Below are 13,408 nucleotides of genomic sequence, written 5' to 3' on the forward strand. Positions count from 1 at the left end.
GTGCAAAAAAACCGAGTGGCAGGTCCGAATATTTGGAGGGTACAGCCCAGATCCGAGTCAGGATCCGTTCAGCAGTCTTATTACAGTTGGAAAGAAGCTGTTCTCAAATCTGGCCGTACGAGTCTTCAAGCTCCTGAGCCTTCTGAATGTACTCCTGTGCCCAACCAGTACATTATGTAGTGAATGGGAGACATTGTCCAAGATGGCATGCAACTTGGACAGCATCTTCTTTTCAGACAAAACCGTCAGAGAGTCCAGTTCCATCCCTACAACATCACTGGCCTTACGAATGAGTTTGTTGATTCTGTTGGTGTCTGCTACCCTCAGCCTGCTGCCCCAGCACACAACAGCAAACGTGATAGCACTGGCCACCACAGACTCGTAGAACATCCTCAGCATCGTCCGGCAGACATTAAAGGACCTCAGTCTCCTCAGGAAATAGAGACAGCTCTGACCCTTCTTGTAGACAGCCTCAGTGTTCTTTGACCAGTCCAGTTTATTGTCAATTCGTATCCCCAGGTATTTGTAATCCTCCACCAAGTCCACCCTGACCCCCGAATGGAAACAGGGGTCACTGGTACCTTAGCTCTCCTCAGGTCTACCACCAGCTCCTTAGTCTTTTTCACATTAAGCTGCAGATAATTCTGCTCATACCATGTGACAAAGTTTCCTACTGTAACCCTGAACTCAGCCTCATCTCCCTTGCTGATGCATCGAACTATGGCAGAGTCATCAGAAAACGCCTGAAGATGACAAGACTCTGTGCAGTAGTTGAAGTCCAAGGTGTAAAAGGTGAAGAGAAAGGGAGACAAGACAGTCCCCTGTGGAGCCCCAGTGTTGCCAATCACTCTGTCGGACACACAGTGTTGCAAGCACACGTACTGTGGTCTGCCAGTCAGGTAATCAAAAATCCATGACACCAGGAAAGCATCCACCTGCATCGCTGTCAGCTTCTCCCCCAGCAGAGCAGGGCAGATGGTGTTAAACGCACTGGAGAAGTCAAAAAACATGACCCTCACAGTGCTCGCTGGCTTGTCCAGGTGGGCGTAGACATGGTTCAGCAGATAGACGATGGCATCCTCAATTCTTAGTCGGGGCTGGTAGGCGAACTGGAGGGGATCAAAGCGTCACCTGACCATAGGCCGGAGCAGCTCCAGAACAAGTCTCTCCAGGTTATTGTCTTCGCATCATGCCACCAGGTTCTTAATTTCCTTTCTGTACTCAAACTCATCATTACCCGAGATACGGACTACAATTGTTGTGTCATCAGCAAACTTATATATTGAGTTCGCTGGAAACTTGGCTACACAATTATAGTACCTAATACAATGTAAATACTATGTAAATAGTTGTTATACTGTATTGTTTAGGGAATAATGACAAGAAAAAAAATAGTCTGTACATGCTCAAACAACGAGTGCTCGAGAGAGAACTTCCAGGTTTTCCCGCTCCGCGGTTGGTTGAATCTGTGCACGCAGAACCCACGGATAAGGAAGGCCGACTGTAATAAGGGATGTAAGACAATGCCTTTCTATTCTGTTCTTGTGCGCTCTTATTTTCAGCAATAGCAGTATCCAGCATGTGTGTGCTCAAGAGAAGGCTCAAGCAATTATTACTACATTAAGGCAGAAATACTGAGTTGATGATCCTTCAGAGATCCCATTCACCCTAGAAGTTCCTTTTCACCCAATTCCATTCAGAATCAGAATAGGGATTATTATCACCAGCATGTATCATGAAATTTGTTAACTTAGCAGCAGCAGTACAATGCAATGCATGGTAAGATAGAAAGAAAAAAATAAGTAAATCATTTACATTAAGTATATGTATAATAAATAGTTAGATTAAAAATAGTGCAAAACAGAAATTATATATATAAAAAGTGAAGTAGTGTTCATGGGTTCAATATCCCTTTAGGAATCGCATGGCAGAGGGGAAGAAGCTATTCCTGAATCACTGAGTGTGTGCCTTCAGGCTTCTGTACATCCTTCCTGATGGTAACAATGAGAAGAGGGCCTGTCCTGGCTGACAGGGGTCCTTAACAATGTACACTGTATACAATATCAAGAAATGCCTGAGGGAAACATAAATCTCCTTGCTGTAATACAGGAGACCTGTACTTCGGAACTGACTGTGCCTCCAGCCAGGCTAGTTAGCTAACCAGATCATTATGACACTACCAGTTACCTGATGAAGTGGAGAACTGGTCTGGTACATCCTGTTCACAAAAGGCAGAACAAATACAATCAAACTGAATAAAACCAATGGGTTCTTAATCATCAAAATGATGGTATGTCTTATCAACAGTGCAATCAGATGACTTTTACTCACCAAGTTGATCAATGTCCACCTTGGATTTCTCCAGGACCACTTGGCTCCAGAGTGATGGTCCAGACATAGACCAAGGAACTAAATACCTGAGGCAAGATCAGCTGCTCCTATCATGAATTTTGACCAAACCGAAATCCCCAAGCATCAAAGGAGAAAACATTGCAGTGACTGGAGAAAGGACATTGCATGAAGACCATTGGCTGTGGTCATGATAAATCAATCACTGTAGCTCTGGAGCTCTACTGCAGGAGTTCCTCAAGGCAGCATCCTAATCCCAACCATCAATGAAGCAGCGCAAGTCTGCAAGCAGCATAGTGTCATTAACATTTATACACGGATTAATAAATGTCAACGAACAATAATGCCACAATGTGCCAAGCAATAACCAGCCTAAAAGAAATATCTAACCACCATTTCTTGATATTTTATTGAATTATCATCAACAATTCCACCACCAATAGCATCTTGGGTGTCATTACTGACCAGAAATTCAATGGACCTGACTACAAGAGCAGACAAGAGTTTGTGTATCGTAAGACTGACTGAAGTCCCAATACTATGTACAAGACACCTATTAAGTACATGATGGAATAGCTTCAAATTGTCTGGATAAGTGCAAGAAGTTCTAAGCTCAAAGTAAATTCATTATCAAAGTACATATATTTTATCACATACAGTGGAATCCAGTAAATTTGGACACATCAGGACCAGTACGTTTTGTCCAATTAAGCAGCTGCTCCAATTAGCTTAAGTTTTACAGAAATATTTAAAAAGGTATAAAAAGAAACAAGCTACTGTTTAACTTGAGTAACAAATTATGATATACAGAACATATAAGAATACTGATACTATTATAGTATTATTAAACTGTATTAGTTTCTAATACTTAGCAGTGGAGGAATTCATCCAGTGTATGCTGCCATGCTCTGTTGACTGTAAATGAACAAAATCAGCGCAGGCACCTAGTGCGGATAATGGACTGCCTTCATACAATGCTTTTGACGACTGCATCCTCCAAATCTTCTTTTTTATTGTAACATTCAAAATGACTGACAACACTTTCAAATTCTTCATAGTTCCTAATTTGTTGAAGTAGCAACATAATTTAATTTTCACTCCTGGCTATTTCCAGCAACTCCAAGCCTGAAACCATGAAACTGCAGTGAGCAAAACTGTTCTGAATCAACTTACTGCTTATTTCTCGCCAATTATCAGTGACAAAAATCCACTTCTTTTTGAACATAAACACATGAAACTGGCACTATTTAAAAGCTGTTTGCTCTCAGCAAGGTGTACTGTCTAACAGCCACATATGTGCACACAACTGGTACTAGTTAGAAATTGTTTGGTGACAGTCTCCTGTCCTAATTAAACAGCATAGTGTTCCAAATAAACAAAGGGAATTCCAGCTATTTTCTTGGCTAGTTTTTGTTCTTTAAGAGCTATCCCAAATAAGCTAATTAACCGAAGGCCCAATTAACCAGAATCCGCTGTACTAACTTAAGATTCATTTTCTTGCCGGCATTTGCAGGGAAAATAAAGAAATACAATAGAATCTATGAAAAACCATACATAAAGACTGATAATCACTGTACAATAGAAGACAAAATGGATATAAAAATAAATAATACTCAGAACATGTTGTAAAGAGACCTTGAAAGTGAATCTGTAGGTCATAGAATTAGTTCAGAGTTGTAGTGAGTGAAATTATCCACAGTGATTCAGGAGCCTGTTAATTGCAAGATAATTATTGTTCCTGAATCACGTTATATGAGATCAAACGTTTTTGAACTTCCTGCCCAAACTGGATGGTGGGACTGTTTGATGATGGGCAGTACTTTTTTGTGGCAGTGCTCCATGTAAATGTACTCAGTGGTGGGGATGGAATTTTTTCCATGACGCAACCAGTTAGTATACTCTCCATTGTGCATCTACAGAACATTAGACTGGTACTCCAAACATTTGTTCCCTCCACCACAAGCACAAGCACAAATTAGCTGCAGAACACCCTGCAGTTCTTTTTCCAACTTACCTCAACAGCATCACCCAAACCTACAAGTTCTATTCACCAAGGATGAGTGCAAGAGATAAACAGGAGTACCACCATCAGCTGAAAGCTGTTTTCTAAATCAAGCACCATCTTGATTTGGAAACGTATCTCGGTTCCTTTGTTGTTACTGTTCCTTCATTGTTACTGTGAGTAAATTCTGGAACTCTCTTGAACAGCATTATGGGAGTACAGTTGTATAAATTGGTGGCTCACCTTCACCTCCAACAGCATTTCGCAATGGGCCTAATGCTGGCCTTGCCATTGATGCCCAAATTTCACCCAAATATGAAAACAAAAATCACCAAATAGCAAAGACTTATAAACCGAAATGAAAATCTTAATTATAGATCAGTACCATATTATTCAGATTTACAGTATGTCTTCAAACTTTTTTGAATACCTGTTGATAAAGATTATCCATAAAATATATCTAAAATTAAATTAATTAAGACAAGCTAATAATCAAAAGTACTGTGAAAAATCAAAGGATCCACAAACAGATAAAGCCATTTCAAAAAATACAAGGCTGACAAAATCAGCAAGCTATTAATGTCAACAAAAAAAAAATAGCAGGAAGGTAGTGCTTACAATCAGGGGATGAATAGTTCAAGTCTAAAATTTTGTACTCAAGTTATGGTACATAACTGTGCCAAAAATATTTTCTATTGCTATCATTTCCAGAGGAAATTAGCATGGGAACACAGGTTGTTCCTGTAAGAATCTAATCTGAGTTAATGTCAGATTAAACCCTTACAGAACCAATTTACATCCAATCAGTTTGGGCAATAATTGAATTTATGACTCACCAATAAAAGACTAACCAACTTATGAGCATTTTGAAGTACATCACAGGCCAAAGGAAAAGTCAATGAAGTAAATGAGTAATGATAATAACTTACAGTTTTAAGGGATAACAGTACCTGATCTTCCATAGGCATAACAAGAATTCCACCAACTTTCAAAAAGATTTTCATGTAATTCTCATGATCCTTTTGGACTCCAGCTCCACAATAAACACGATCATATTGAAGATTGTCTGACAAGACATCTATGCAGTTCCCAACCACAAAGACCGGCTCACAGAATTCAAATCTATAATATAGAAACATTAAATAACTCCTGCTTTATAGAGGAATTGTCAGTCTATACAAATCAAATTATCAGTTTATAACAAACCAAATTATAATGCACAAATTTATAGTAAAACACAACTACTAAATTAATCCTAAGTTTTACACTTAATGCAATTAAACAACAGGAGCAGGATTGTTCTTAGTTGTGATAACAAGCCAGAGTGAAGAAAAATAGAATAAAGGAGACACACTTTTAATTTAAAATTTGTTGGAAAATATGAAATTGAAAAGCTGGTGAGACCCTCCACTACATGAATGAGCACATTACAATATCAAAAATTAATTGGCTTTAGGAATTGCTTGTTCTAATTTTGATTTTGATTAGATGATACTTTTTATACAAATAGAATCAAACATAAATTCAGACTTAGCAGAATGACCTCTTTTTACTTTAATTAGAAAACATCAAAGCACTACAGTTATTTTTAAAATGGTGAAGTGATGGGACAGGGTAGAGAGTAAAAGGCAGGTTCCGTTATTCATAATTCAAGAACAAAAGGTCAAATAAGATGTATGTTAAGAAAATAAAAGTGGGAGTAACTTATACCACATCATTGTGCAATTGAATTAACTTGCAAAGTCAGATTTTGAGGCTCAAATTATCAACATTCAAGATATGGGAAAGTGGTAGATAAATATATTCAGCAATATTTGCTTATAGGGCTACTTTGTCCTCCTTTTATATATATTTAGGCCTGCTAATTTTTCTACTTTTGATATCTGTGGGACTCAATAAGCATTTCAAAATATGACAAGAAAGTGGGAAGTAAACTTCTTCATATTGGTATTGTTTTATTATTGTCACATGTACCGAGGCAGAGTAATTTTGTCTGCATGCCATTTAGGCAGATCATGCTATATATCAGCACATCAAGATAGTGGAAAGAAAACAGAATGCAGAATATAATGCTGCAGCTACAGAGAGTTTAGTGTAGGTAAATAATATGAAGTGCAAAGACCACAATAATGTTGATTGGAAGATCATCGTCGGTGCACAAGAGATCCTTCTAAAGTTAAAGTTAATGTAAATTTATTATTGAAATTCATGTGTGTTATCATATACTACCTTGAGATTCATTTTCTTGCAGGTATTTACAGGAAAATAAAGAAATAAAATAGAATGCATGAAAGACTATATATTCATAAGCAAAGAGTGACAACCAACCAAAGTGCAAAAAACCAAATTGTGCTAATAAAAAAATATTACTGAGAAAATGATCTGTAGAGTCCTTGAAAACGAGATCAGAGCTGTGATGAGTGAAGTTATCCACATGGTTCAGGAGCCTGATGACTGTAAGGTAATAATGATTGCTGAACCTGATGGGGTGGGAGCAAAGGCCCTTGTACCTCCTGCTCAGTGGTAGCAGCAAGAAGAGAGCAAGATCTTTATAGTGAGGGTCCTTGATGATGGATGCTGCTTTCTTGTTGCAGCATCCCATGTAAATGTGCTCAATGCTGGGAGCACGTTCCCTGTGATGGATGGGGAAGTACAGTATATACCACTTTCTGTTGACTTTTTCATTCCGATGGTTTCACACCAGACTGTAATGTAACCAACCAGCATGCTCTCCACTGTGCATCTATAGAAGTTTGTCAAAGTTTTAGCTAACCTATGCCAACTTTTAAGAAAGTAGAAGCACTGCTCTGCCTTCTTTGTGTTGACATTTCTTTGATATGATAATGCCAAGGAATTTTAAGTTATTGACCTTCTCTTTCTCAGATCCCCTAATAAGGAACTGGCTAACAGACTTCCGGCTTCTTTCTCCTGTAATTGATAATCCACTCTTTAGTTTTGCTGATGTTAATTGAGAGGCTGCTGTGGCACAATCAGCCAGATTTTCAGATCCCTCCTAAATGCCAATTCATCACCACCTTTGATTCCACCAACAGCAGCGGCATTATCAGCAAACTTAAGTATGGCATTGGAGTTGTACTTAGCTACACAATCATAGCTATAAAGCAAGTAGAGCAGGGGCCTAAGTGTACAACCTTGTGGTACACCTGTGCTGATAATCATTGTGGAGGAGATGTTTGGCTGGGGTCTGCAAATGAAAAAGCTGAGGATCCAGCTGCATGAGGAGATTACTGAAGCCTATGTCTTGGAGCTTGGTGATGTGTTTTGAGGAAATAATAGTTTTGAATGCTGAGCTGTAAGTCAATTAAGAGTATCCTGATGTACGCAACATAATTTTTCTGCTGTTACAGAGCTTACTGAAGGGCCTATGAAGTGGCATCTGCTGCTGACCTGTTGTGATGTAAGGCAAATTGAAGCAGTTCCAGATAACTCCTCAGGCAGCAGATATATGCTTCATGACCAAACTCCAAAAGCACATCAACACAGTGAATGAAAGTGCTACAGGATGATAATTATTTGGGCAGGTTATCACGTTCTTCTTGGGCAATGGTATGGTCGAAGCCTGCTTGAAGCAGGTGGGTGCTTCAAGCTGCCAAAGTGAAAGAATGAAGCTCATTGTAAACATTCGAGCCAGTTGCTTAGCACAGGTCTTCAGTACTTGGCCATGTACGATGTCTGGGCCAAATGTTTTCCATGAATTCACCCTCCTGAAATCAGTTCATTTCCATTAACTTTTCTAAAGGATACTCTTAAGTCAGCTTCAGGGACTGAAATCACAGGATCATTGGGGGCTGTGGGGGTTTGTGGTATTTGATGCCCTCCATTGATATTCAAGATATTCCATTACAATTCTCCTATCATTTTCCAATATTACCTTCATTCAGTTTTTCTTTACAGGTAAAATCAAATAGGGAGATTTTCCCCAATGTTGGGAAGATTTGAAATTAGCGTTCTTCATTAATGCCATTCACTAACCACCTACTATGAGCTCTTTCCTGGTAACTCTCTAAAATATATTAGACTGATCCAGTTGAACTTTGGACCCTATGTCTATTCAATCAGTATGACAACCTATTTCCGGCTACGCAACCATCACCTATTCACACCCTCCCATTCTTAATATGTCTTCAGCTAGACCTTCATCCATGTATTTGATATGTCTAGGTTTGGCCATTCTATCTCATTCCTGCTAATGCACTCCACTCAATATCATGAATAGAAAGACATTCAAAATTATACCATCGTAACACATACCAAATACTGTTTATCCATCACCTCCTGCACTACTTGACTTTCATAGGACGCTGATTAAACAAAGTACATACAACTCAAGCCAGCAGAAACATCTACATCAAATATCAAGACTCTTTGGTGCTATATGGTGCCAAATGCTGCCTTGATGTGAATGCCAATCATGTTCCCTTTACATTCAGAAGTTTTTTTGGTTCATATTTGGATCAAGGTCTGGAGCATGGTGGATCAGACAGGATGTAAATTCATCAGCACAGATTGTTATTACTAGCCATGTAATAATTTCCAGCACTTTTTTTATTATTTGAGTATAGGTTAATAGGATTTGCCCTACTTTTCATGGACAGACTATATCGGTGCAGTTTTTGCTCACAGCCTTGTGCTAGCATTTTAGCCCCTACTGAAACAACTAGAGGAGCTGGTTATTCTACAGTGTCAGTACACTGTACTAGAGTCAAGCTGTTGTCTCTATACTAAGTTTTAATCTAATACAAGTTGAATTGAATAAATGGGAGCTGAATCATCAGAGATGCCTGTGGCTGAAGAGAGCTGCAAATGCTTCACCTGTGTTGGGGATTTCTGTTATGATACATCCTTGTTGAGCTTTAGGATAATTGTGTCATTTCTTTCTCCTGCTGTTCACAAAGATTAATAAATGGGACCCAAGCAATCACTTGAAGGATCAGTTGAAACCAGCTACAGCATATACAACTTCTATAGGTGTACCGTGGAGAGCATTCTGACAGGCTGCATCACTGTCTGGTATGGAGGGGCTACTGCACAGGACCCAAAGAAGCTGCAGAAGGTTATAAATCTAGTCAGCTCCATCTTGGGCACTGACATCTTTAGGGAGCAGTGTCTCAGAAAGGCAGCATCCATTATTAAGGATCTCCAGCACCCAGGGCATGTACTTTTCTCAATGTTACCATCAGTTAGGAGAAGTCTGAAGGCACACACTCAGCGATTCGGGAACAGCTTCTTTCCCTCTGTCATCCGAGTCCTAAATGGACATTGAAGCTTTGGACACTACCTCACTTTTTAAAAAATATACAGTATTTCTGTTTTTGCACATTTTTAAAAAATCTATTCAATATACATGATTGATTTACTTGTTTATCTATTATGTTTTATTTCATTTATTATTATTATTTTTTTCCTCTCTGCTAGATTATGTATTGCATTGAACTGCTGCTGCTAAGTTAACAAATTTCACGTCACATGCCAGTGATAATAAACCTGGCTCTGATTCTTCCACTGTTTACACATTTACATTCTTGTGTTGCAGAATTTCTAGATTGATACCCCATTTTTAGAAATATCTGATGCTGGCATGCTTTTTCTCTTCTTCATTGAACCAGGGTTGGCTACCTGATACAGGAGAGAGAAAAAAAATCAAAGCCCCTTTCAAGCTATCCATGAAATCTAAAGGCCTAGAACTTGTAACATGGGCAGATAACTTAACCAGCTCTGATAATCTGCTAACCACAGTACTTCTTTCAGCTTCACTAGAAATTTTCCATATCCTTTGTAGTACTCTTTAATCACCATCTCCTTGGGATATAGAGGCATAAACATACTACAGATATTAATTCAATGATACTTAAAACTTCCAATGTCCTAATTCAATTTTGTAGTATCACAAATTAATGGATTAAGAGGTAGAATGCAAATATAGGCTTGTACAATAATTTCTAAAACATTTTCAATGTAGAACTTTCCTAACAATTCATCATGTCATTTAAGATATGCTTTTAGCTATTCAGGATATTACCTTACACATTAATGTACACAAATCTTAGACAAAAAAATCTGTGAAGTGAAGATACTTGCAAAAATAATGAAATGAGAAATTTCTAAATATCAAAAAAATTCCTATAAAGAGCAGCAAACAGTAAAACACTAAATCAAATCAATATTTGGTGTGACCACCCTTTGCCTTTAAAATTGTATCGATCCTCTTAGGTAGACTGTTGCGTAGTTCCAAGCATCTTGGAGAACTTGCCAGTTCTTCTACAGTCTTTGGCTGTCTCACTTGCTTCTGTCTCTCCAAGTAATTCCAGACAACTTCAATGATGTTGAAATCAGGGTTCTGCGAAGGGCATACCATCTTTTGCTAAAAAGTCCGGTTGTAATTCTCAGCACTGAGGATACCATTAATTCTGACCAGATCACCAACTCCATTTGCAGAAGTGCAGCCCCAAACCTGCAGTGAACTGCCACCCTTCACTGTTGGCTGCAGACACTCATCCATGTAGCTCTCTCCAGTTCTTCAATGGACAAACTGTTTCTGGTTTGCAACAAAAACATCAGAGGACTTGCTGCCATTGTTCAGCACCTCAATCCTTGTGTTTTTGTACATAGATGAGTCTCATGGCTTTGTTTCTACTTGGCTTTCTGGCAGAACTCTTCCATGAGGCCACTTCTGACAAGAATTCTCCATTCTGTAGTGGGGTGTACTTGGGTTCCAGCAGTTTCTGAGTTCAGAGTTGACGGCAGTGCTGGACTTCTTACGATTTAGAAGGGACATCACTTTGATATATCTCGTCTGCTGCACTCAGTTTCCATGACAGGCCACTGCGTTTCTGGTTCTCAAGCTCCCCATAGCTGTTTGCATGTAACAGTGGCCACACCCCGGGCGATGGCTTCGACAAGCCGGCTAAACCAAGTGAGGTAGCCGACGGGTCTCAAACCCTCGGTGAGATAGGGAGTTGTCTATCCCAGCATGTGAAGACAGACTCCGGCTGATTGAGTGGACGAGACCAATGCAAGGTCCAACAGTCAAGAAGACGGTCTCTGCAAGCGTCGTGGAACGCGTAATGCACAAGACACAGATGTCCTGGTCATCCACTGTGCCTAGTCTCATCTCCAGCGTCTTGACTCTTGTCTTGCCACTGGATCCAGATGGGAATTGGGAAGAGAGAGTGAGGCTGACGCTTCACAACTCTCCCTCACTTAAATCCAAATCAAGCGCTCGTCTCGACACCATCAAAAAAGCCAGCTGGTGGCACAGTGACTTAAGTGCGAAGGTTCCTGAGTTCGAATCTAGTCAGGCTGCTCCCAGGCATGCTTTCCATCCGTGCCAGGTTGAGTGTCGAGCTAGCAACTCAACCTCATAAAAAGTACTAATGGTGTCAAGGTCTTCATCGATGACGATGGATGAACCTTTGCCCAGTCTGATTCCTCCTGCACTGGCTTCTACTTCAGTTAATCAGTTGAGTTCATTCAACTCATTAAATTATTCATCATTAGCACCTGTTTGTTATTGTTGTTCAATCATTTACTGATCTATATGCCTACAAAGTATTCAAGTTTTTATCTGAAAAGTGGTCTATAACTTATTATTTTACTTTCTTTAATGAAATACAAAAAATTCTTTGTAACATTTAATATTTTAGAAAATAAATGTTTGGAAATCTAAAATTTGCTCTTTTCTAATGACACTCTATTGCAGAAGACAAAATATAAACATCTAAAACAAAAGTTATGTAAAAATCTAGGGTGCCTAAGACTTTTGTATAGTACTGTATTATAAACAGCTACATGCTGGTTATAGATTCTTTGGAAGAGCGGCAAATTATTTTCTTGAATTGCATAAGAGCATGAAGTATTATGCTGTTATGCAAGAAAATAATATCAAATTGTTTCAAGACACAACTTATTAGAGACTTCTTAAAAAATAGAAACAAAAAAATTACTCTTTTTTTTGCTTTAAAGAGTTTCACCACATAGTTGTCACTCCAAGACTGAAAAAGTAACTCCAAATGAGGACGAAAACCCATCTGGGAAGAAACATAAAATCTCTATGAAATATCCATCTGTCCCGCTGATTGAACTGTTTATCACTATTGCTCTGTCACACTTCTTCCTTTTCCTGTGCAGCTGAGCTACTGGTGGTTCTGACCACACTCGTCTTAGCAACCACTACTCTTCCACATAATAAAACGGGAAAATCTGTTCATGAGGTAGACAGATTCAGCTGGCTGTTTACTACCTGCATGCTCTTCCAAGGTACCCATTCCCAATCTCGCTGCACACTCCTTTAAAAATATTACTTCCAAAGTTCTTAGCTTTGTAGACATACCACAGTAATGTCAACCAGCGTTCCGTCCCCAAAAACCAGAGTTCAAGCTGCTGATGTTGGAGATCCTTCTTGTGCAGAGTTGTCTAGATTACTCAATACATTTCCAACTTTCCATTTAGCTAAGCTGTCCTTTATGAATTATAAAGCAAAGACCAGACACTCCACAATCAGCTACCTGCCTGCTGACAACATCAGCTGCAAATGCTGATGTTGCACTTTTAATTTACTGCTGGGCAGTTCTGCACTTAAGCTTTTGGGGCCACTCTTCCCATATTTGTTGTAGGATTTGGATAATGCTGGCCACCAAATAAATTAAGTGACATCCAGAAACAACCACATTATGGAATCAGAGTCAAATGAAGGCTAGTAACATAATAGCAGACAGTTTCTCTACTAAAGTCCAGTTGCGATGCAAGTCCCCCTAACATCAATTCAAATTCGAAATAAATTTAGCAAGTTGCTGTGTTAGTGTCCCAATGAGTTGTTCAGCGCCATAATTTTTAGTGTAGGGCATCTGAAGGCTCTATAGTGGTTTAACTCCTTATTTGAGACAAAACTCATATTGTCATAAAGCAACTACTTGACGAGGCTTAATGAATCAATTAGCTAACTTCTTGTCATAACATAATGCCCTTAAATATTTTATGTGTGGTCATTGTTCACACAAATTAATACCAAATTAAACAGAAAGGTTATCTTTTGCAAAT

The 13,408-nt window shown here is 39.0% G+C and overlaps 1 protein-coding gene across 3 annotated transcripts in view; it reads right to left on the reverse strand.

Annotated features, from left to right (window-relative positions):
• pcmtd1 (protein-L-isoaspartate (D-aspartate) O-methyltransferase domain containing 1) overlaps positions 1–13,408 on the reverse strand; it is a 103,125-nt gene that overhangs the window by 15,445 nt on the left and 74,272 nt on the right. For all 3 annotated transcript variants that reach the window (XM_063063530.1, XM_063063509.1, XM_063063519.1), the window contains one exon: positions 5,302–5,473. In XM_063063530.1, coding sequence (XP_062919600.1) covers positions 5,302–5,355 — 54 coding nt within the window. In that variant the 5' untranslated portion in view covers positions 5,356–5,473. The remainder of the gene's footprint in view (positions 1–5,301; positions 5,474–13,408) is intronic.

Source organism: Mobula hypostoma, chromosome 1 (assembly GCF_963921235.1).
Source record: "Mobula hypostoma chromosome 1, sMobHyp1.1, whole genome shotgun sequence".
In the NCBI taxonomy this organism is placed as follows: Eukaryota; Metazoa; Chordata; class Chondrichthyes; order Myliobatiformes; family Myliobatidae; genus Mobula; species Mobula hypostoma.